Source organism: Nasonia vitripennis, chromosome 4 (assembly GCF_009193385.2).
Source record: "Nasonia vitripennis strain AsymCx chromosome 4, Nvit_psr_1.1, whole genome shotgun sequence".
Lineage (NCBI taxonomy): Eukaryota > Metazoa > Arthropoda > Insecta > Hymenoptera > Pteromalidae > Nasonia > Nasonia vitripennis.
This window is the reverse complement of record NC_045760.1, coordinates 5,118,977-5,142,526: the sequence shown is the minus strand read 5'-3', so window position 1 is coordinate 5,142,526 and position 23,550 is coordinate 5,118,977. Positions and strand designations below refer to the sequence as shown.

General features: G+C 44.5%; 4 protein-coding genes across 22 annotated transcripts; 2 read left to right on the top strand and 2 right to left on the bottom strand.

The window, feature by feature from the left end:
• The first annotated feature begins 5 nt into the window (after positions 1-5).
• Positions 6-2,680, top strand: LOC100113525 (flavin reductase (NADPH)). Its single transcript, XM_001599339.6, has 5 exons — positions 6-816; positions 1,762-1,926; positions 1,999-2,088; positions 2,173-2,304; positions 2,382-2,680. The coding sequence occupies exons 1-5, from the start codon at positions 744-746 to the stop codon at positions 2,528-2,530; spliced, it is 609 nt and encodes a 202-aa protein (XP_001599389.1). The 5' UTR covers positions 6-743; the 3' UTR covers positions 2,531-2,680.
• On the bottom strand, positions 2,668-7,468 carry LOC100680415 (N-alpha-acetyltransferase 80). Of its 10 annotated transcripts, XM_032599706.1 has the most exons (8): positions 7,071-7,442; positions 6,462-6,767; positions 6,298-6,382; positions 5,861-6,229; positions 5,384-5,778; positions 3,814-3,927; positions 3,450-3,580; positions 2,670-3,379 (listed from the first exon to the last, which is right to left on the bottom strand). In XM_032599706.1, exons 5-8 carry the CDS (start codon positions 5,404-5,406, stop codon positions 2,826-2,828), a joined length of 822 nt encoding a protein of 273 aa, XP_032455597.1. In that variant the 5' UTR covers positions 5,407-5,778; positions 5,861-6,229; positions 6,298-6,382; positions 6,462-6,767; positions 7,071-7,442; the 3' UTR covers positions 2,670-2,825. The 10 variants fall into 10 exon arrangements, with proteins under 10 accessions (XP_031785184.1, XP_032455597.1, XP_032455594.1 ...); XM_032599703.1 differs by having other exon boundaries at positions 5,384-6,229; positions 6,298-6,423; positions 6,500-6,767; positions 7,071-7,468; XM_032599704.1 differs by having other exon boundaries at positions 5,384-6,229; positions 6,298-6,438; positions 6,500-6,767.
• On the top strand, positions 5,604-8,317 carry LOC100115412 (mediator of RNA polymerase II transcription subunit 6). Of its 9 annotated transcripts, none has more exons than XM_031929331.2 (8): positions 5,712-5,869; positions 6,044-6,203; positions 6,272-6,446; positions 6,524-6,770; positions 6,848-7,034; positions 7,120-7,319; positions 7,420-7,747; positions 7,916-8,317. In XM_031929331.2, the coding sequence occupies exons 1-5, from the start codon at positions 5,842-5,844 to the stop codon at positions 6,925-6,927; spliced, it is 690 nt and encodes a 229-aa protein (XP_031785191.1). In that variant the 5' UTR covers positions 5,712-5,841; the 3' UTR covers positions 6,928-7,034; positions 7,120-7,319; positions 7,420-7,747; positions 7,916-8,317. The 9 variants fall into 9 exon arrangements, with proteins under 9 accessions (XP_032455601.1, XP_031785192.1, XP_032455602.1 ...); XM_031929330.2 differs by having other exon boundaries at positions 7,120-7,326; XM_032599709.1 differs by having other exon boundaries at positions 7,115-7,319.
• Positions 8,306-23,042, bottom strand: LOC100115443 (hemicentin-2). Of its 2 annotated transcripts, none has more exons than XM_008212973.3 (14): positions 22,534-23,042; positions 20,089-20,221; positions 17,855-18,063; positions 17,579-17,689; positions 17,277-17,480; positions 16,085-16,230; positions 14,610-14,769; positions 14,096-14,226; positions 12,849-13,008; positions 11,429-11,828; positions 11,139-11,356; positions 10,348-10,653; positions 9,931-10,040; positions 8,306-9,839 (listed from the first exon to the last, which is right to left on the bottom strand). In XM_008212973.3, the coding sequence occupies exons 1-14, from the start codon at positions 22,670-22,672 to the stop codon at positions 9,726-9,728; spliced, it is 2,541 nt and encodes an 846-aa protein (XP_008211195.1). In that variant the 5' UTR covers positions 22,673-23,042; the 3' UTR covers positions 8,306-9,725. The 2 variants fall into 2 exon arrangements, with proteins under 2 accessions (XP_008211195.1, XP_001600165.2); XM_001600115.5 differs by having other exon boundaries at positions 10,363-10,653.
• Positions 23,043-23,550: the final 508 nt, after the last annotated feature.

Here is a 23,550-nt window from a genome sequence, read left to right as displayed (position 1 = left end):
GTTGCTTTAGCTAGTATATCTATACATATGGATGCGCGCGCATTTTGTGTTTCCCGATTGCTACTACAGCGCCACTAATGTCGTAGAATTCGCCTCTTTAAACGTGTCGTCACGAGTCACTATATCTGCATGTGTATTTTCCACCGATCAGATGGTGCTGATTTTTTACGCATAATGGGTTTTTACGTGTATTTTCTGGCGCCACTTGTTGTGGCCTAACATGCATAATTAAGGCAGAGTTCTCCGACGACATGCATATTACCAATTAACTCTGACGTCTCTGAGCTTCATTTCGAAAATCGCGCGGCTATTTTTCAAATCCCCGCGAATCACGTGGCAACGTCGCAAAAGTCCATATCCATGCCATATATACCTATTATTACAGGGAATAAAAAAAAAACAACACGAGTTAAAAAGTTCGTCGCCCGCTGTCGTCTCGCCACCTCTCTCGCGGCTCTCTCACTCCCACTCCAGCGACATATACGCGCATATACATATGTACATAGATTCGCGCACGTAGTATACAATCCCAATACATTCGACATCATATAATACAAGTAAAAGAAGCGATTGTTGCGATCGTCAAGATAATAGACTCTGCGATTGTTGACACGGGCTCGGGAGGACGGGGGGCATACGTTAATTCACTCGATCAAGCCGGCGAGTCATTCTTGTGCAATAGGCCAAGTGTTTGGCGTTTCCCTGTTGCGCGCAGAAAGTCACGTACGCCGCTGCACGTTGACATGAAGAAAATCGTGATATTTGGCGGCACGGGAAATACCGGCTTGTGCTCACTCGAGCACTCGGTTAAGTCTGGTAAGTGCTCTTTACATTTTTAGTTTATTAGTTGATTAATCGTGCGTTTCACATGAAATTCCGTTGGTCAAAATTTAGGTGTATATACGCGTACCTTATACCGTTGCCGTAGAATATCAGCCGCCCATCAGTAGACCGGTTTAGGTTACTTAGTTACTATGCTCCGTTTTGTCGAATATGATAAAGGAAATGTTGTATGAATTTTATTTGCTATTTTTCTGGTTTTTTTTTTCGTTTCACAAGCGTTTGTGATATTTTCTTCAGTTCACTTATTAGAAAAGTCGATCTATCAAATTTAATGGTATAACGACGTTTTTGCAACTAGTCGGGCTTTTTTCGCGGTAAAAATAACTTACAGTCGCGATGGTAATGCAAGTTATTAATTAATTGAATTTACAGCGTGAACGGAAACGCCAACTCCGTAACTAATTAATAAACGTGAAAAGCTCAGTGAGATTGACATTAATTACTTGATTTCAGAGTCTGGCCAACATAATATTTGTATTTTATATTTGAACATTTGGATACATGAAATCACAAATAAAACGAACGATATTTTACTTGTCAGTTTTAATTAATTTTATATTAATATTATATAGAAAATCTAATGAGAAAATTAAGAGTTTTTAGATTCATAGTTTATATGCAATAAACTATTAATGCTTCATGTTTTTTTTTTTTTTTTTTAATAGTATAGGGCTTTAGATAAGCCATGTATAGACTGCATTGTTGATCCCAGCAAAATATATTCTTCATGTCAAAGTTCAAAATGATTAATGCATTAATTTTGACATGGTTCCAATAACGAAATACTTATTATGCTATTAATACTATTAGCATTCGATATTGTAGCAATTTTCATCTTTATTATTGTAGAATCAAATTTATGATTATATGAAGTATAAGTAAGAGAATTTAAAGCATCTCAATGTTTCTCATTTGTAGGTTTCCAAACCAGAGTATTTGTTAGAGATGAGAAGAAGATTCCTGAACATCTTAGGGATAAAGTTGAGGCTGTTGTTGGTGATGTAACAAATGCTGATGAAGTTTCACAAGCCATATCTGGTGTGGATGGAGTCGTGGTTGTACTTGGCACCAGAAATGATTTGAGTATGTATCTTTATTAAATCATAAATTAGAAACCTTTGAATATATAAAATTTATGTATTGACTTTTGTACAGAGCCAACAACAGTTTTATCTGAGGGTATGAAGAACATTATTGATGCTATGAAGAAACATAATGTTGAATTAGTGTCTGTATGTTTGTCAGGTAAATAAAACTCAAATATTTTCATATCATTAAAAAAAGCAGATCGATATATTCAAATACTGGGTCCTAATATTATATTTTTAGCATTTTTATTTTATGAACCTGAGAAAGTTCCTGCCATATTCAAAGATCTGAATGCAGACCACCAAAGAATGTTTGATCTCTTAAAAGAGAGTGGATTAAAATGGGTTGCTGTTTTCCCACCTCATATAGCAGGTAATTTTTATCAGGAAACTAAAAAGAAATTATTTGAAAATTGTTTTAAAATTACAAATTCATTATCTTAATTTCAGAGTCGCCTAGTACTGAATATGTTATAAAGCATGATGAATCACCAGGGCGCATTGTATCCAAATATGATTTGGGTGAATTTTTAGTCAAAAGTTTAAATCAACCCGAACATCATCAGAAAGTTTGTGGTATAGCAACAAAAAATCCATAGTAATACTTTTTTACAATATTGATTATAGCTAACCAATGTGCCTCGCACAATTTCTTTATATTTTTCAATTATTCAGTTTTTACAAAGAATATATTTAGGATTAAAGTGTAAAATATTTATATGAATAATAATTATACTCTTTAAATATGAGTTCTTTTTTTATTGAAAAATACATGTGTTGGTCGCATGAAATTGAGACTAAATATAATGGGCGATTATTCCAAAAATTTGTTTAAAGTATTTACAATAATAAATAAATAAATTGTTTTTACTTATATTTATGGCGATGACTGGATCAGGCTTGTAGTGTTTTTTTCATGAATGTGCGTGTACTGATCGTAAGACAGATTGGTACCGACGTTTTTTTAAGATTAGGCATTGGTGGTGGAGGCGGTCCCGTTGATTTGATGTCCTTTGCTTTAAAATTACTGTCTTTTTCAAAAATACTCCTTATTTTTGGTATAGTACCAGTTTCAACAAATTGTATATCATTTAGTTTACTACTATTATCAACAAAACTTTTGGTTTTTGGTTTGGTACCAGTTCCAAGAAGGTTCTTTTCTCTTTGTTTAAAAGCATTGTCTACAGTATCCTTTGCTGTTGACTTAGTATCTTTTAAATTTTCCTCATCACCACTATCATATGGATCAGAACCCAAATCTCTGTATCGGTTATTTAATTGTTCAGAAGGTTCACAGACAGTGTACCCATTTTTCAAATAAAATCCTTCTTGGCCTTTGGTCATTAGATAAATATTTTTAATGTCATAATTTTCAACCATATACTCTTCTATGGATCCTAAAAATAAAGATCCATATCCCTTAGCTCGGTAGGCAGGGTCAATCACAACTGAAATAATATATGACATATTAAAAACAATCTAATTTTTGTATTCAATGTCGCAACTAAGTTTTCTTACATGATTCTATGATTACACTGTCAATGGTACCGTGAACCAGTGAAACTTTGCAGTGTCCCAGAACATCATTATCAAATATTAATAAAAGGCAAGCAGGAAGCCCATCACAGGACACGATAAGGCTCTTCAACCTGTGGATGAAACATAACTAATTAATGATGATAACTTTTTGTTTACATAAATTACGTTCTTACTTTTAAAAAATAATAAATGAATGCTATTTCTTGATTGATGTGAGGCAAAGCATGAAGTAGTAGATGTGCAGAGTGCATGATGCAATGAAAGAATGCATATGGAAGCAAAATAAACTGGAAAAAAAAAGTTAAAAATGCTCGAGCAAATTTTACCTTTCTCACTAACATACCGTGCAGTTTCACTCCGTTTCCATTCAGAGTTTAGCAGCTTGCAGCATTGTTGTATTAAATCAGGCCGCTTGTGAAGTGGAACTAAATTATAGCGGGGATCTTTCATAAGATCTCTGAAAAAGCAGGTAATTCAAAACACTATCAAATCTACAAATTCTGTTGATCTATATGCAAAACCCTAGAAGTACACACTTTCTAAATTTAACACTGAGGGCATATCTAAGTTGACTGGCACTTCAGAGCTACTGGGTGTAGTTGCAAAATCCATCAACATAATTTTAGTACATTAAAAAACAATCGCTTGATTAATTACAAAAGGGGTAAGTGTGTATGAAATACAAAAGAGAGAGACAAAAGAAACATCAATGCGTACTTCTAGTGTTAGAATCTAATTGTTCTAGGGTGAAATAATTAATCATGGTTCATTTGTTCTAGGCAGGAGAAGGTGAAAATAAAAGGAAAGACAAACCTATATTATAATAATAATAATAATGATAATAAAAACACAGGAAGATTCAAAGACTTACAGGGACCTACATAGTAGAATATTAGCTTTGCGAAAGGAGCGAACTTGGTTCTCGAGCCATTTCACGTAAGCCGAAAGGCTCTGGTGTTGCTTTTGCTTTTGCTTTGACTTTGGCATTTAGAGCTTTGCGTTTGACAGTCTCTCTGTCAATGAAAAACTATACTTAAAATCATAATTCGAACGTGCGCGATAAAAAGTTGTGCGCACGACGAGGCGCCCGGATCGCGAATGCCCCTGGGGGGATGGGCAGCTCGCCTTGCCGGTGTATATTATTAAAAAAGTGCCACACATATTCGACTTTATCATCTTCATATTGACAGGCTATTTAAATCGCGCATATTCTCTGCCACACACGCTCCTAGCGCCAACGTCTCCGATGCATCAGCAGCTGCATCGCGCGCACGTGCAGCGACGATTTAAAGAGTCTCAAGAGTAGGAAGTTGTTATACGGGCATATATTCGCGTATATATATATATATATACATATCGGCCAGAGCTGCCAGCTATTTTTAGAAGACGTCACGATTCGAGAGGTATAGAGTTATAGAGTGCGGTAATATCTATAAGTGCATACGCATATCGTTGGAGCACGAGCAGACGACAGAGAAAGGTTTCCCTTGAACGCACAATGACTCGCCTACTCTTGCCTTGAACGGGCGCTGACACTTATTACATCCTTTTTTTTTATTTCTCATTATTTCGCGCTCTATGTATCTAAGTACTCATTTCTTTTCGCGCACGCGATGTCAGCAGCACTCGCGCGGAACGTTTCGACTTATATATGTATATCACATCGGAGTGCACATTCGAATTTGAATTTTGTCCGCGGATGAGCGCATGAATTGAAGCTCCACTATAACTTATTAATAGCGTGTCTGCACCAATAAATGTCGCTGTTACATTCTATTAATATGGATAGCTGCTCTAACCAGTATACTATACTGCCTATATAAGCTGCAATTGACTTCCCTACCAATTTGTCTAATTTCAATATCTAAACCGCCTTATCGATGACAATTGTATATACTTATGGAACTCTTTACCTCGTAGCCTTGGGTGGCGTCATCTTTATAAAAAAAAAAAAACCGAGCGCACGACGACTCAGGAACGTCTCGACGCAGTGACTATTGTTATGGAATTCTGGAATTGTAGGCCACCGACGCTCGACGACGACCGTCTGTGGCTCCTCGTCTCGGCTGCTGCTAACGTCGCGGCGACGAATCTGTGCTCCTTCATTCGTAACACGATATCCGCTGCGCGAGTAGGTATTTGGTGCGTACCTGGAAACTCCCACGGGAAATATGCCGAAATATACTCGGCGGCGCCGCGATCTCGTTTTTGCTCCGGCCGCACGGAGGGCAGAGCGCTACTGTCAGTCGACCATCCGCGTTGTTTACATGCACGCGTGTTTACGTTTACATTCTGTACTGAGCGGATGCTGGAGTGGAAAAGTGACTTTGGTGATTTTTTGTGAGGCTAGCGTTGACATAAGCTTGCAGAGATGATTCCAGGACGACTACCTGTGCCAGGTATGTGGAATTATGATTTTTTTGTCTCATGGGTTTCGGTAATATCGATGGTTCATGACGATTCGTTGGGCTGATAACCTCAATGTATATCCTCTTGAGATGGATTATTAACGTGGTAACTCTTAGACGTTATTTTTGAGAAAATGAATTTTCAAATATGTTTTTAATTGTTAGAAAATCCCTTGGGATTATCTTGGCATGACAGTGCTTGGATACCCATGCTCAATCCGAGCAACATAATGGACTACTTTTCCGAGAGGTCCAATCCCTTTTACGACAGAACGTGCAACAATGAAGTTGTTAAAATGCAGCGGCTTAACCCTGAGCAGCTTATGTAAGTACAACACAGTTAGCACGTGCCTGTGAAATGAAAAATGTGAAATTATAATGAGGTTTCTGCAGGAATATGACTGGCTTTGAGTACATACTTTTACACGTTCAAGAGCCAATTCTTTATGTGATTCGTAAGCAGCATCGTCATGGTCCCACACAGGCAACTCCAGTAGCAGATTACTATATAATCGCAGGGGTTGTTTATCAAGCTCCGGATCTGGCTTCAGTAGTTAATTCTAGATTAGTGAGTATGACTTACATATCAATATCCACATGGATTGTTGAAGTGGTCTTTACCTAATTTGATATTCTTCATTATAGTTATCCGCAGTGCATCATTTGCAATCTGCATTTGAAGAAACAAGTGCATGCTCAAGATATCATCCTAGCAAAGGATATTCTTGGGACTTGAAAAATGGGAAGACTGCAGCAGCTAAGAAGGAAATTCCTGTGAGAGAAGAGCCCAGTACACTGTTTCAACGTCAGAGAGTTGACATGTTGCTAGGGGAATTAACGAGAAAATATCCACTGCCAGTTCCAAGACCTGTTCAAGCTGTTACTGAACCTAGTAAGATAGCATTATGTATGAAGCTTATGTAAAAAGTTTAGCTTTGTAAAGCAATTAATAATATTCTTGTTTTTCAGCAGCACAGGTTAAGCAAGAAAATCAGACTGAAAAGCAAGGCATGAAACCACCTCCAGAAAGGAAGCCAAGAGTCAACTAGAAAATTGATAGTCCTGCTTCCTACTTTAAATAACTTATTAGATATTATTCAAATGTTGTGTGAATGTTGAAGTTGATGAGAGAAACCAGCAAGTAAAAGAAGCTAAGGTATGATTTATAAAAAATGCTTAAATATATTTTTACTTTGATTCAAAGAAGCCTTCATTTTCTTCTCTTTTTACACCAAGCACAGTCAGCGTTATCTTCGTCGGGAACGTATTTTATTGTAGGTTTATCAATAGATTTTTTATTATTGAAAAGTTTATACTTGTACCACGTATGCATGATCTCGCCACATGGATCTGGATTAGGACATTTGCAAGAATTTAGTGGTAATTTTTTTGGGAAGCAACTTTTATTTATTTTCGAAAAATGCGTGGAACTGCTTGAAAAGTGTGAAGTATTTCATTTTTAACTTTTTTTATTTAAACTTGTTAATTTACGAACTTTAAAATTTTTTAATTTATTTATTTTTTTAACTAATTGTCTAAAGGGACTTACAACTTGAAGCTATCTGATCATCACCCAAAAAAAAATGATTCAGTTATTTTTGCCATGTTCAGAGTTTACGTGTGTGTCAAGCTTTGAATAAAAATTACTCAAATCATGTTTGCAAATTTAATAATTAGAAGAATATTATGACATCTGATGAATGCCTATGCAGTGACGACTCATCGGAAATTGATAACCGCAGTAATTATGATAACTTACTTCCCGCTCTATCTCTGAGCGACGTCAGTGACTTTGTCCAAGAATTTCTTCACCAAAAGTGCAAAGTGTTAAAATTAATACGCGACCAAATATCATCGAGAAATAGTCAAGTAAATAAACGCTGAAGGGTATCGAAAAATGGACTTTTTTACTCTGGGGACGTGTGTCAAGTGAACATAAATTTTGAATTACATCCACATGAGAAAGTCCTTTTTCATACCCTTCTGTGAAGCGAAACATAAATACGAATCTTTGTAAAAAAAGTTGTATTTTTGTAGAATTACGTGCCAGAAAGGGATAATAGCCCAAAGCACAATGGCGCTGCTGATCAAAGTATACGACAAAAACGAGAGGTGAAAGAACCTCATAGCCAAGATGCAACGACAAACAGCGATCCGATCGTGGGAAGTTCGAGACAGCAAATATTCAGAAATCCTTTTCGCGGAGTAGTCGAGAAAATAACCTCTTACCGATTATTCAAATGGCCTTTGTACTTTGTCTTGACAGTGGGGGGAATTTTTTTTATCGTGTACGCATGTAGCGGCTTTTGCTTGCCGAGGATATTTTGCCAAAAGAGATGTCCTATAGTTGTTTAGGGATGAGCGTACGAGGTTCATTTTAGACAGTTATGACAATCGTGAATGAGTAAATAAAAGAACGCGCCAGAGTTTTATAGTAAAGCTGTCTTAATGAACATTTATTCACAATTTTTTACGCTTTATACACTTTTTCTTTACAAAAAATTGGTTTTTCACACTTCATAATAAAATTTCACGTTACGTCAGAAATATCTTCCTCAGAGCTGCAAGAATAAAACTTGAGAAAAGAATCTCGATCCTCTGACGGGCGCTGCGGTAAACGTTCATAGAAAGATATGATTGTGCGCGTTCAATAAAGACGAACTTAGGAACGTATCCACATCTACCATCTCACATTTAGTTTTCAGAGTGTATTAATAATCTGTGCGTACTATATTGTAGTATTTTTCGACAGTGAAACGAGCGAACTACGACAAAAAAAAACATCACTACTGTACACGACTTTCACTTTGTTTCGTAAAACGAAGAAAGGGCGCGCGTTGCCCTGTACGTATTTGAACTCGATCCAAAAGAATCCAGAGCACGCGCAATATATGTATATAAATTCATCGTATATATATATATTATTGTATAGACCCGTCAAAGAATCGACCAAACAATGCAAATAAAAATGTGTACATATTTTCACGATATTGCAGTTCATAATTTATGTCGACGGAGTCGCCGCACGTGAGCGGTATACAGTCCCGTCGCGCATTCAAGTCTTCGTTATATACTTATTTGTTCTATACGTCGAGTCCGAGAGGGCGTCTTCGAGGACGAAAACAATGATGTACAATAACAAAAGGACTGCTCCTGGCACACAAAATATACCTGTAAACACGGAACGTGTGTAGCGCTTGCCCGTCGAAGAACGCGCGTTTATACCGTCCTCGACGATTCGTTACAATTTTTTAGCTTTATTTTTCGTTTTTTCATCCTCTTTTATAATAAATATCGCGTGTACGCGCGCGCGCGCGCGCGTGTGTATATTACGTGTCCGTGAAAAACGCTGCAGCGCGCATGTTTCGCTTCAGTCAGTCGCCTCTTCTCGGATGACGATGTTCGTGTGTATGTGTATGCGTGTACTTTTTAATGTAAATGCGTATAAGTGTATTCACGTATATGAGAGTCGGCCCCTTTAGAAGGAGGAATATTCTCACCTTTCGCATACAGCTCGCGCACTCTTGTCTCTCGCTCGCTCGCACATTCGCTCTCTCTCTCTCTCTCGCTCGTCGTTAATTAATCGTTTATTTATAAGATTCGCTAAGTTTTCTTTTTCTCTTACTCTCCTTTTCGTTCGCCGATATAAATCGCGTTGGCTTACATCGTCGAAGTAGATTATGCTTTTTTTTATGTGACACGTGCGATGGCTCGCGCTTCTTCGTTTCGTGATATGTTCGTGCGTATTATGCGTGAGAGATTCTTCCAGATCTCATGCGAGTCGATGCTGTGATAGGCCTTGGATTCTGTTCGCCGTTCTCCGGGAGACCGGCCGACGCCGCGTGTTTTACACGCAGCTCTCGGGTCCGGGTATGGAGTTGGCGATGATGATTTCTTTCATGAGGTTGCGGTCCGCTTTGAAGCTTATCGGCTCCCACGATTTTGCGGAGAATGGATTCAGCTGTGGGCGTGAAAATCGATCGTTTAGTATTAGTGAGATTCGAACAAAAAAAAAAAAAAAAATTGAAAGAGCGTTTTGTAGCTGTACTTACACTACATCGATTCGTTTGGAGGCCCTGTTTGTGGATGTCGTAAGGAGCGAAGAGCGTGTCCGGTCTGACGGGCAGGAACAGCTGCGGCTCGCGCTTCATTTTCTCTTGGTCTGTGTAACAGAGTCGAAGATCGTGCGTCAAGTTATAATAAAATTATAATCTGCGCGCAAATGGAAATAGCTTTTCTTAAATATGAGAATGCGAAAGCTTCTGTACTGTTAAATAAAAATAGCAATGTATAGCTTATCGTGAACCGTTATCGTGAATACTGAATAACCGTGCCAGATCTCTTCCGCGGAGATTCAATATTAACGAACGGAATACTCGATGGCAGTTGTATTATAATCGAGCGTAAAAATGGGGGCAAAAAGGAATAAGATTATTCATATGTAGTATAAGAAAGAATGCTGATGGTACCTAATAGACGCGTACCTTGGGGCGACTGGATGATGTCGGGCTGATTGTTGAGGGCGTAGTCGGTGACCTGTTTGAGGGTGTACTCGACGAAGTAGGTGTGATCGCCGTGGGTTACGTCGAGCATCGAATTGTTACGCGAGTCGGGAGGCGTGATGATGGGCTGCTTCATGTAGGGCTCGATGTGGACGGGTGAGGTGCTGCCGCGTCGACGGTACATCATCAGCATCACCGAGACTATCGTGATCCCAAGGGCCATCAGGCAGCCCACCAGCAGCAGGATCAGAGGAACCATGCTCACCGAGCTGTCTGCAACGTCGAGAGAGATAGATAGATAGATAGAGAGAGGCCGTAGCTTCTTAATACATTCCATGTATATACCTAAATCTCGCTGTGCCACTTTTATTTGATGTATATATTGCGCTTTTATCGATCGCGGAGCAAAGTACGGCTATCAGCAATTTACAAGAGTTACGTAGCCGGAATTCGTTTCGTTGAATTATAGAGCAGAGTTGATAATAAAATTCCCCTCTGTAGGAGCATGCAAATTTAACGATAAATTCCTTATCCATCCGTCGATCAATCGATAACGATCTCTGTTTCGATATTTCTAGAGCCCTTTCGAGAAAGAACGTATCGAATTTCGATGAAAATTCGGTAACTCCCCTGCCTGAAGGAAGCTAAACGAAAAAAGCTCGACACACTCGTATTAGCCATCCGGGAAAGAGTCTCTCAACACGAGTCTCCGTCTCTCCGACTAGTTCTCCATCTCTGGTGTCGCGTTGCGCACTTACCCGTGTGCTTCTCCGAGTCACCCAGCATAATGTCCTCGAGTAGGGAGACCTCGCTCCGGCCTTTCGCGTTGGCCGCGTAGCTGACCAGGTAGAACAGCGTCGTGGGCAGCAGTTCGCTTATGGGTATCCGGAAGACCGGAGCCTCGCTCGTCGCGCTGGACACGTTCAGCCGGAGCTTGCCGCTCGACACCTCGTACACCTCCAGTCGGAACTCTTGCCTGCGAAACGATCCAATTGGATTATAATGGACTTATAACGGACAGGATCAAATACAGGTATCCGAGGCATACCTGAGTCCGCCGTCGTATCCAGCGACGCACTCGACCTCGAGGAGCTCGGTCGTCTGGTTCAGGGCGCTCTTGGCCGTGCAGTTGCTCAGCGGACTGGGCTTCACGGCCGGGATTATCTGGTAGACGCAAGGGGCTGCCTGCTTGCCAATGGGGTTGCTACCCCAGCAGGTGAGGGTGCCGTAGTCGCGCTCGGACATGGGCGTGTAGACGAGCTCGCTGAGGGTGCCGTTGTTACCGTCGAACTTGGCCGGCGCCACCTCGAAGTTCTCGCCGCTGTAGTTGAACTCCCAGACAAACTCGACCTCGCCCGGGTCGGCCTCGACTTCGCAGCGCACTCGGACCGACTCCTCGAGCGAGGCGCCGATTATCGTCACCTCCTTGTTCTTGCAGATCGGCGCGTCTGTTTTTTTTTTCACGAGAGAAAAAACATTTCACCTCTTGTATAGAGCCTGCATTTTTCGGGGCCTGCATTTTTCGCGGTCTAGACGTCGGAATGCATGCGCGCGCAAAATTAAACGAGCGTGTTTCGAGCCCCGATTCACTTAATTTAACGCACACGCGAGCGAATAATTTTTTTAGCTTTCAGCCCCGGCTAATTTGAGCATCATGCAAATGAGCTTCTCGCGATTAAAAATTCAAACTGTTTCGCGCGCTCGCTCTCTCTCTCTCTCTTTCTCCGCATATGTACGCGAGCGCAGAGCTGCGAATTACGAAGGTTTATACAGGCGCGATATAAACGGTTATACGAGGATAAGAAATGATTTTTACGAGGCTGCGCTGACTTATTTATACGCGTATAAACTCTCGGCGGCTGCGCGCCGCGGAAAATAGCTCGTATTAGCTAAGCAACTTATTTTTACGCGACGTTGAAAATAAATCTTTGCGTATAACGATAATGAGTCTTAGCGCGAGAATCTATATAACGAGAGCTCGCGCGTCTTTTCTCCTGGAAATTATTCACCATAACCGCGTGCTCTGACCGTAGCACCGTGTATGCGCGTGGGATATCGATGTCGGAGGAGAAATAATTTATCGAAGCGTTATTAATAAACTTGCGGCTCCCGAGCTCGAAAAAAAGTACGTATCTCTCACTTCGTTATAATTTTACTTCGCGTTAGTCAGACTTCGTATCGTATACTAGAAAAGAAAAACAACAAGAGACCCTCTCGATCACGGAATTTTCCACCCACATACGTTCTTCAACCCGACATTATTCACGCGAAAAAAAAAATAAAATAAAAAGAAACAGGAGGCACAGCAGCAGTCGGTCGCGACGGCGTCTCTTGAAAAAAGTCAGCCCACACCGAGCGAGAGAAATGATCGATGGTTGACGCGATGGTATACGGAGGGAAGAAAAAAATGATTGGCCTTTTATGAGAGTATAGAGACGCGACTATAGTCGTCGTCTTTCGTCACTTACACTGGACTCGAAGGGCGACGGTCGGGCTGGTGGTCTCGCCACGTTCGTTGCTGGCGAGGCACGTGTAATTTCCGGCGTTCTTGCGCTCGATCCGCTGCAGCACCAAGCTCTGCGTGCTCATTATTATTCCGGCCGAGTAGTTCTGCATCAGTATGTCACCCTGCGAGAACAGAACAGAGACGCGTATATAGCTCTCGCGTGTGCGTGCAGTGTCACACACTTGTACACAGCCATACATCGCATCGCGGATACGTAAAAATGGCATTTTTTTTTTTTTTTTTCAACTCGTCGGCCCCCGCTTTTTCGAACCACCGAGAGGGTAGTAGCTGTGGGTATTTATAGGAGGCTCTGCTTTGATGTGCGTCTGTGGAAATTCGGTTTTTATTTTTAGAAAGGGAGCGAGCGCGCTGTCATCAAAATCGGATTTTTGACGTCGAGGGATGTAGCCGACTGTGCTTAGGACGTGGATATATGCGCGCTCAGCTCGTGTGTAGAGGAGACGAGATTTTGTGGAATGTAATCCTGGGGATCGCGCCGCGCGTTGTGTATAGATTTAGCCTGTATATGCGGGAGGGCTGTCATTAGGGAAAATATTATGTAAAACGCGCGCGTTATTTACGAACGAAGCACGATTCCGGGATACTGCGAAATGTTCATCGCGTTTGATAAGGTATGCGCGTACGAGCTTCCCGGAATTTGTGTGTGTTCACTGCGATGCGCAAACGTTATTAGGAAAAATCAATATTTTTCGCGAAATTCATCAAACAAACTGATAAGCGAAAAGTTGGACGTGTACGGGTACATCGAGTTTTTTGAAAATCCTTTTCATTTCGGTGGGGGAAAAAAAAAGAACGAAAACGAAAAAAATCGACTCCACACCACGTCGGTTTTGGATTTCAAACTCTCGACAACTGTTCGGCGCGAAACACGTGCATTTTACAGCCGCTCTCTCTCTCTCTCTCTCTCAAAGCGTTCGAAAATTCGAGCTCTCTTTTATATTTTTTCCCTCGATTTTCAGCCGAGAGTCGAGTATAGTCGGCTGAAAAAATAATAAACAATTTGCGCCCGAGCTCGAGGAGTGAAGACAAACAGAGCACACACGGCTGATCGCAAACACAAAGAGAAGCGCAAAATAAAGGTCACAGAGAGCTGACGCGCGTGGGGCTATGCGCCACACACACACACACACACACACACACACACAGACACACATAGAAGGGTAAAAGAGGAGGGCAATTAAGACTCACATTGTGTCGCCAAGTGATCTTGTGGTGCTCGGGATTGGCGCGTACTTTGCACTCGAAATAGACGTCGTCGCCCTCCTTGATGTTCTCGGCTTTCAGGGTGCTGCCCAGCTCTAGCTGCACCATTGGCGGGACTGCGAACACACACAGAAGCGTATACACCTGTATAATACGACTCGCTCTCCGAAACTACCCTTACACGCTCTCGCGTAGAAAAAAGTTTCTTGTTTGTCCCTCTCCGCGCTATTATATACCTCTTTTGAATTTCGCGCCCGGACAAGTTTCGATGCTCAGACTTTTTTCTCCTATAGGCACAGCTCTCTCGGAACGCATTACACGTCCTTCGCGCCCGATCACAGCCCCTGTGCTGCTACTGCTCGTAAAATTAAGACTCTTTGCGCCCGATAGCGCTGCGTCGGCGAAAAAACCTCCCCCCCCCCCACCCCACCCCGTCTACGGGCGACAAACAAAAGGGTCCGCGATGCAAGAGATTAGAACGGAGATGCGATATACTCACAGACGACGTTCATGGTGAAGGAGTCCTCGAGAAAGGCGGATTTCAGCGCGGGATTCTGTCCCCGACACTTGAGGATCTTCCCGTGGTCGTCCGGCGTCGGGGAGAACGTCAGCGTGCTCTGGACCAGCATCTTCGAGTCGTCCCCGCGAGCGTCCGTCACCTATATATACCGTACACACACACACATAGAGAGAGAGAGAGAGAGACAAGTGGACTTTTTTTATACACTGCACACAGCTATATACATGGAACACAGAGACGAGAGAGCTTCTTTGTGCCGCTCGCCATATACACACTCCGGTGGGGGGGGGGGGGGGTGGGCTGGTCGCGTAATCCCAGGGAGTTGGGACGATTACCGCGGGCTTGATTGCTCGCGGAGCCTGAAAGGGGCGAAGACGGTCGGGGAATTAGCGGGCGTTTACTGCGGCGCGCGCGTGTGTGCGAAGATGTGGGGTTGAATGCTGATTGTGCGGTATTGTGCGCTCTGTATGTGTGTGTGTGCCGGGGGGATTGAAAAATTAGCGGTTGGAGAAAAAGAAATTTCCTTCGCTCTCGATCGCCTATAGGTTATATACGTATCGCAACAAGCCTCGAGAGAAGTTTCTGTGTGTGTGTGTGTGTGTGGGGGAGTGAGGGGCTTGCCGTAAACCGATAATATCGCTCGCCGGCGCCGCGGCACTTAAGGAGTTAAATTTTCATAAACCGAATGCTCGATATAACAAGTCGTGAACCGCGATAAAGAGAGAGTGAGAGAGAGAGAGAGAGAGAGAGAGAGAGAGAGACGAAAGAGTCATTGTTCATTGTCGAGTAATCGATACTTACTTATGCACGCCTTTTTTAGCAACGAGTTATTAATCGTTTCTATTATTCATTCGGCCACCCCCGCAAGAGCTTATGCGCTGTCGGAGACGGTTAATTGCGGGGATGCGCTAATTGTTTTTTCATACGGCGCCGGCGGTGTAACGCGTGTACACTAACGAGATCGTTATCAACTTTTCAAAGTAATTTAACGCTTCCCCGCGAGTTAAGAATTATACAACTCGATTTTCTGCGCGTTTTCTCTCCGCGTATGTGTTTGTAGTTTTTTTTTGTTTTTACGCAGCTGCCGTAACGAGCTTGCGGCAAGTGTCCGTATATTCTGTATAAGATCGATTCGAAAAGTCAATTTACGACTATACGAATTATATCAGCGTAATTAATTCAGAATTCGATTCCTCTCTGGTTATCAATCATGAAGCGAAACAAATTCTCGAAACGACAGCTGCTCCCCTCTTCGATAACCGACGCGCATACAGTAGCCCGTCGAACTTTTGTCGAGCGACGGAAATTCGACGAGCTCGTCCCGCGGGATATGAAAGTCTTTCGAACAAAACGTCGATTCAGTGCCCTTTCGGCGCGCCCAGATGTCACAGCGGCACAAAAGCCCATATGCATATGTACACGTAACATAGCAACAAGAATAATATAACACTCACCCGTCCATTGGTGAACGGAGCCAGACCCTCGTGCCACGTGATGTTGGCCCTGGGATGCGATCCCTCGGTCTCGCAGTCGATCCTGTACTCCTTGTCCGCCTCCATCCGCGAGGGCTTCGCCAGGATCTTCACCGACAGGGGTCTCACTGCCAGGCACACACACACACATGCACACACAAACGCGTACAGATTGTAACGAAATTATCATCCCGGTATATAATAGACAGTAGACGGATTTGTATGTGAGCGCGAGCGTATCCATTCCCCCCCCCCCTGCGGGTTATATATATATATATATGCCGGCAAATCAATTGGATTAAGGTCTGAGGATGATAGGAGTGGATATCACGTAGACAGCTCTCCCCGGCTTTCTAAACGCGGCTCTCTCCGCTGATGATTATTGGGTTTGCGCGCTTAATAAATCGCGCTACGCGATGTTTATCTCGCGATCTCTATATACCTGTATTGTGTATGTGGGTATACTAGACGAGGGAGGAATTTCAATGGGCCGGAGCCGGGAGAGGGAATGAAATTGCATTAGTTCATATTTTCGAGTGGTTCATATGAAAGTTTATCGGATTTCGAAAAGTTTGCTCTATTAAATTCTCGAATTTATGGTATATGTAGTAGTGAGAAGAGCTTTAATCGGTTTAAAAGTATTTCGGACGGACCAAGATCTTGCAGAGAGATCGAGAGAGAAAGAGAAAAAATGAGCTGTAAACCCGTGACAGTTAAACAGGGCACTCGAAGCTTCGAACGTTCCGCATAAAAGCGTCAGAGCGAAATGGTTTTATTTAACTTGTCTTGTCTCTGGCAGCCGAGCTCCTTCATTCGATTTGTTATTCTCGACTCTCTGAAAAATTAAAGCCGTAAAAACGAGACACGAAGAGAACAATGAAAAGTCCCGGCGCTCGTTTAAACATTCAAAACGATCCGTCATCGTGAGAGCGCGGCTCTTTCTCCCCTTATATTCGGCCCGATCATCGAAAACTCATCAACTCTCTCGCGGCATTGTACGAAACTAACGAGAGAGGCTCGAAAGACAAGCTCTCCTCTCTGCGCGCACAATCGATATGGAGCCAGTTTAATTATCGAAATTGCGAAGATGACGAAGCTCGCGCGCACACACACACACACACGTGTGTATATATATGTATATATAGTGTAGAATAGGAGCGCGTGCTATACTCACGGTAGACGTCTAAAAGTACACTGCGCTCGAGCGGCGCTATCAGATTCGTATTGGACGCCCCACATTTGTACGTGGTATTGTGGTGCTCCCTCGAGAGCCGCGCGACGCTCAGCTTGTTGTTCACCACGAACGGCTCGCTACGGTCTACCGCACCGCTCAGCTCCTCGCCGTTCGCGTACCAGGACACGCTCGGCGATGGCTCACCTATTTGCCCAAAAACCCGCAGAGCGTCGATTAATCCCCTCCTCCCACCGAAAAAAACAAACAAACAAAAAATTACAATTCAAATAATTGCTACTCACCTCCTCTGACCTCGCAGGAGAGGTTGAACGAGGCGCCGACCTCGTAAGGCCCGACGACGGACTTCACCTGGGCTCCGGAACTGTCGTAGATGAGCAGCTGATGCGGAGGAACTGCAAGAGATGAGGTTCGTTGAAAACACAACAAAAAAAAAATATATAGGGTCAATCGGAATTTCAAATTTGACGTCGCGACGCGAATCTCTCCCTCGGTAACGAGCCGACTAAAAGATCCAAGATCCGTCGATAAAAATTGTATTAGCGTAGGTATAATCTTACCGATAACGCTGAGGTTGACCTGAAAGTTTCTCGTCGGCGACTTCTTGAAGTCGACTCGACAGCGGTAGATACCGGCGTCGGTCAATTGCACGGCTTCCAGGGACAGGGCTGCCGGCTGTAACCTCGTGTTGAAGTAGGCCCTTGGGCCCAGGGCGTTCTTGTCCGAGAAGTTCAGCGCCGTGTTGAAGGCCCTACCTCGGACGTCGAAGCTGAGGGGATTTTGATTAATTTTATTTGTTTGTTTGTTTGTTTGTTTCATAACAATAACCGCAGTGGAAATTCGCGTGGATGAAAAAAGCGTTATCCGTCCCTCTCCATTAGCATTAATGCGCGCACCGAATTTTCCCCGCAATTACAAAATCAACTCGCGGCAGCAGCTACTTTCTTTCCCCGCATAATAAATACGCGGCTCGGGCGAGCGCCCGTTAATTCCGCGCGAGCGGGCGGCAGACAATTTCGCAAAATTTAATCGCCGATAAATTTTTCGTTAACTCTTCATTCCCGCCGCCGCAGCAGTGCGAACAATCCGATGTATATCTACAGTCCTCGCAGCGGCTGCAATTAACAAATCATCGCGGGGGGTGTAAAAGAAAGGCCGTTTCCGGGAGGATTAAAAATACAATTTACTTCAATTATCGGCTTTCCCATTGTCCTTGATTGTATTCAATGAAAATACTCTCTCAGTGCACGCTCTCTCTCTCTCTCTCTCTCTCTCTCTCTGCGCCATTGAATTTCGAACAAACGCGAGGCACACGAGCACCGCCGAAAGAAGCTCTAATTCTCTCTCTCTCTCGCGACGACGCGACGACGTTTCTCTCTCGTATAATAGTTTTATGACGCCTTTCATTCTTCGGCTTTGTTCGAGGCGCCGGCTCTCTCGAGAGGAGGAAAATCGACGCGCGCCGCGCTCTCTTGCGAAAATGTACTTTCCGTTAATCCGCGAGGGAGAGAGAGAGAGAGAGAGAGAGACTTTGTTTTCGCGAAGAAGAGGCCGTTTAACGACGTTAATCGCCTTCCTCGAGAGGAGGAAAGTTTGCGACTTTCCGGCGCAAGCTCGGCCCGCTCGGTACCCATACCTATCCACTAGACTACACTGTAGCTCGAGTCTCTGCTTTATTACGTTGCAGTTTTTTCCTCTCCCTACCTCTCGGAATGTCGAGGGCCGCTAATTATACGGCCGGACGTTTTAAGTCTTTTACACTCTTGCGACTGCTCACTTGCCATTAATTTGGGAAATTAATTTTTTCCCCCGACTATGCCCGGTATCAAAGGGACAATTACGCTGTATTGACCGTTATGGAGGAGTAGGGGGAGGATGTAGCCTTTGTGCCCCGAAGGCAACAGCGTTAAGGTTTCAGCTCGCTTTTATACTTCAAAGTTTCGCGTGTACAACGCACACAAGTGGCGAGCTTCGCGTACAGTCAGCCGCTGTGTTTATCGATCGAGATGGAGATTCGAATTCGAATGTGTGTCAGATATAGGAGGGGATCCAGATCGGTTGCATCGTTGCAGAGGAAATCGATGACGTTATCCTAAATAACTCGGCGTTATAATATACACACGGTTTAAATATTCAGCCGCGGCGATAACCCGGAAGTGCCGTAGAAGTGGATCGAGAAGTATCGGGCGAAGTAAAAATACGTCCCCGGCATATTCGATCAGCCTTATTCTTTTATTACAATTATAAAGCTATTATTACAGTATACACGGTTCGAACGCCACGGCATTTGAAGAGAAAACTTTGCGTCACATAATAGCTCTCCGCGATGGACTGGCATATCTGGAGTATAAGCAGCTTTGGGGAGACGGAGAAATTGCGAGGGTCGAGCGCGTATATAATGGGAAGACGGGGGAAGCGCAACTCTCTTTCATTCGATTCAATGTATCTGCGACGTTTCATCGCCGATGCTCTCTCTCTCTCTCTATATATATATATATATTTTTTTTTCTTCTCTCCCGACTATAAGTATATATACAGAGGATTTTTCGCCGCTAAAAGCCGATCAATTAGCGTCGAGAGTGCAGATAGGAGCCGCTATATATAACTCGCGCCGGAACTGAGCGATCGATGCTCGCGACTCAAAGCTTGCAAGGCGCGTATTTACATAAGAGTCTCGGTAAGAGGATACGGCGCCCGTTACGAGCTATACGCGATTGATCGATCACGGCGCGCAGATTATCATATCGATGCAGTACATATAATTGTGTATGTATATAGATAGTATAATACAAACCTGTAGATCGGCTTGACCGAGGTCTCGCGAAACCAGAGCACCATGTAAACCTTATCGTCCTTCGTCGAGGGCTCGATGTTACAGGGCAGCTGCGCCGTGTGGCCCAGTACGGATCTCACGTCGATCGTCGTCACTGCAAGGCGATACGTGATACTCGTTAATGCTATACTCATTATACGTTATAGCTATGCATACGCATTATATGTCAGTGTGTGTGTGTGTGTGTGTGTGTGTGTGTATCGCAGTGGCGACGTTTATAGCGTCTACGGCTGGGCCGCTATTATCGGCATTGCGAGCGGAAAATCGAATGATTTACCCCATTGGATGATCTTCCCGGATTTAGTTTGATAATTGATGTCAGGGCTCCGGAGAATAATAATGAGCTGAGCTCAGGCCCGTTCGAATCTAGGACAATTTGATAATGCTTTCTCGATCCGTATATGCGACTAAGTTTGCAGCTCCCGTCATTATCGTAATTGATTTTAGACGCGAAAATCATTTCAACGCAGATGCAGTGTATATCGTGTATTTTTGCCGGAAGGCGCGAATATTTCATTTATCGAGTTTCCTATTCTATTACCTACGGGGATATACATGGGCCTGTTCTCTTTGACCCGGGGGGGAACAATAGATTAGAGGCTAAATTCGCAAGCGTATTACACACGTTATCCTAAAAGCACAATTAAACGCGAGCTCGAATTTTTGGCAATCATTGTCTGTGCGTAAACCGAGCCGCGCGATCGCGAGTATAAAAGGAATTCGAAAAAAGCAGCTCCAGCGCTGTGGATAATCTAAAAATTCATCAAGTTATAGCGCGCGTGATTTATCATGAATCCAGCCTCATTTCTACTTGACTTTGCGTCGGCGGCTTGATAGGCTTGGAAACGCAGCCGTTAAATTTGATTTATGCTCTCTCTCTCTCTCTCTCTCTCTCTAGCGGGGGCTTTGTACAAGTAACTTTGCGCGCACGTCGTTGGATGCACTGCGCACACAACTTGGATATAAACGCGCGGCTACCTTTCCCCCGACTTATGTATTTACACATTTTATTTATAACTCTAGGATGACAAAGTTCGAGTATACATATGTCGTTATTCACAACAGAATAAGCGAATTAAACTATTCCGAGGAAATAAGATCCAATTAGCCGCGATGACGAGGACGAAGATAAGGGCCCTCAATAATTAAAGAAAGCGGCAACGTCTCAAGTGGGCCAGTGGATTAGCTCGCGCGAGGGCTAAGGGGGTAAGTAGCTGCGGCTTACTATATATAGTAGTGTGTGTGTGCGTGTGCCATTCACACAATCCAACGCGCTCGCGCCGATGACGATGAATAATTCAATGTCTGCGGGAGAGCGTAGAGTAGTGGCGCATTAGCCCTCGCCTCTGTATATGGATATGCATATACTCGTCCGCGCAGGGAATCGATTATTAACGCGCTAATGAGCATCTTCGCGGTGCGTCTTCGATTATTATAAACTGCAGCCTGCGCACGACGACATAACGAACTCGTGGCTTATTTCTTTCGCGACGATTCGTTACAAGGCTAGCGCCGCCGCTCTTCGCCTCTATACATACACTGCACGCGTGCCGGGTTGTGTACTGTACGTGTCAAGGGGAGCTACGACCCGGCGCCTACTATATCCTCTCTGTGTGTATAAGTATGTGCGCTTGAAAACGGCGGCGGCGGCGTCCCGAGTGGAATTTACACGAGTTTAGCGCGCTAAGTAATGCTGTACCGTGTGCCTCTCTCTCTCTCTCTCTCTCTCTCTCTCTCTGTCTACGAGTTTCTTTTCTTTCTTTATTCTAGCGCGAGCTCGCACTTTATCCCGCGTAATTAGGTGCATTTGATGTAGAAGCCGCGCGCGGTTGTGAGAGAACGGCTCACGCGGCGCTTAATTGCGACGACCAGAGTGCGTATATATGGCTTTTGCGTACGATTGATCGGACGCGATCGAAAAGTCTCTGTTCATCGCTTGCCCGTTGATCGATCGTAGAGGCGAGAATTTTGTCGTTCCGCGATTAAAATTTAACGTACCGAGTTAGACTTCGAGACGCGTGACAACTATCGGCTCTGTGTGCACTTATAGCCTTATAAATACAACGAGTCAATAGGTCCCCGGTATCTCTCAATATCGCGAATTTTCCTCGAATAACAGCCCGATGCAGAGTAATAGGGAGGCTAATCGACATAATCTTCTCGGAGCGGATTTGGCGCAACGTCGAGACCTGTTACATATTCGGACGAGTAAGAAGGAAAGAGGATATGATCGAAGAGAGTAGCGTAATAGTTTCGTCGCGCACATCCGAGGCTCCGCACAGCGGCGCTGAAATACCTGTCCCAGCTCTCTCTCTCTCTCTCTCTCTTGCGCGCGCGCGCGCGACTCCATAGCACGACCCACACAGACAGACGGACAGGTATACCGCACATGATGGGAAGAATTACCCGAGTCGTCGTCGTCCCGGTCCCAATTGCCGCTGGCCTCGGCTGATCCAATAAGCATCGTCGTCGTGGTCAGAAGCAGCAGGAGGCCGAGCAGTGTCCAGCCACCGGCGAGCTTGAACTCGGCGGCCGCCGCAGCCATGGCGATCCTCTTTGCGGGCTAGCACTAACAGCAGCAGCAGCAGCTTATCGAGCCAGCTCCCCGTGCTGCAACTGCCGCGGACAGCCGCTACGCGCATAACCGCCGCGGGAAGCCGCCGCCAGCTCTCTCTCTCTCTCTCTCTCTCTCTCTCTTCTATTCTCTTCTCGTCTGCGCTTGAATCCCGTATACGATATCTTCGCGTCTGGCCCAGCCTCGACTCGCACTACTGGCGGCGAGTCACCGACGCTGCGACCCTGTGTGCGTGTGCGTGTGCGCGCGAGGGAACGACTGCTCCTGGAGCGGAATCTCCTCGAGAGCGAGAGCGGCAGCTATATCCGTACTCCGCACACGACGACGGCCAACTGGCGGAACGGCGCACACCCCCTGCACCGAGAGGAGGGAGAGAGAGAGAGAGAGATAGAGAGCTCCGGCGCTCTCTCGCGATCGATTCTCCGCCGGAGACTCTCCTTTCGCGTTCGGCTCTACACGCACGCACTCACACACAGGTGGAGAGTAAGAGAGAGAGAGAGAGGGGATGTGCGCTGGCACACAGTGCTGGAGGCGTACGCGCGGCAGTAGTAGCCGAGCGGAGCAGCTCGTCGGTCAGACGTGCCGCGGCATACGCCGACTCGTACTACTCGCGTTATACGGCTGCGCCGCCGAGGAGAAATTCGGCGTCGGCGTCCTGAATTAAGGATATATACCTGCGTGCCGCTCTCTCTCTCTCTCTCTCTCTCTCTCTCTCTCTCGTTGCTCCTCGGGCGTTTCCGTGAGCAGCCGATCGTTAGAGAGACCGACGCCGCAAGCGCAAGACGCTGCTCTGCTGCTGCTGCTGCTGCTGCACTTTGCCGGGGATGGGAGACAGACGTCTGCCGAGA

What these genes read in the sequence shown, in the direction of transcription:
- LOC100680415 (XM_003427475.4), bottom strand. Translation starts at nt 4,457, where the DNA reads ATGCCAAAGTCAAAGCAAAAGCAAAAGCAACACCAGAGCCTTTCGGCT. An exon ending in ATTCTACTATGTAGGTCCCT is followed by an intron (nt 3,928 to 4,341) that starts GTAAGTCTTTGA and finishes CTGCTTTTTCAG; the next exon opens with AGATCTTATGAAAGATCCCC. An exon ending in AAACGGAGTGAAACTGCACG is followed by an intron (nt 3,581 to 3,813) that starts GTATGTTAGTGA and finishes TTTCATCCACAG; the next exon opens with GTTGAAGAGCCTTATCGTGT.
- LOC100115412 (XM_031929331.2), top strand. Translation starts at nt 5,842, where the DNA reads ATGATTCCAGGACGACTACCTGTGCCAG. An exon ending in AGGACGACTACCTGTGCCAG is followed by an intron (nt 5,870 to 6,043) that starts GTATGTGGAATT and finishes TTTAATTGTTAG; the next exon opens with AAAATCCCTTGGGATTATCT. An exon ending in CAGTAGTTAATTCTAGATTA is followed by an intron (nt 6,447 to 6,523) that starts GTGAGTATGACT and finishes TCTTCATTATAG; the next exon opens with TTATCCGCAGTGCATCATTT.
- LOC100115443 (XM_008212973.3), bottom strand. Translation starts at nt 22,672, where the DNA reads ATGGCTGCGGCGGCCGCCGAGTTCAAGCTCGCCGGTGGCTGGACACTG. An exon ending in CTCCGTTCACCAATGGACGG is followed by an intron (nt 14,770 to 16,084) that starts GTGAGTGTTATA and finishes CGGTATATATAG; the next exon opens with GTGACGGACGCTCGCGGGGA. An exon ending in AGATCACTTGGCGACACAAT is followed by an intron (nt 13,009 to 14,095) that starts GTGAGTCTTAAT and finishes CTGTTCTCGCAG; the next exon opens with GGTGACATACTGATGCAGAA.
- LOC100113525 (XM_001599339.6), top strand. Translation starts at nt 744, where the DNA reads ATGAAGAAAATCGTGATATTTGGCGGCACGGGAAATACCGGCTTGTGC. An exon ending in TGGCACCAGAAATGATTTGA is followed by an intron (nt 1,927 to 1,998) that starts GTATGTATCTTT and finishes ACTTTTGTACAG; the next exon opens with AGCCAACAACAGTTTTATCT. An exon ending in AGTGTCTGTATGTTTGTCAG is followed by an intron (nt 2,089 to 2,172) that starts GTAAATAAAACT and finishes TTATATTTTTAG; the next exon opens with CATTTTTATTTTATGAACCT.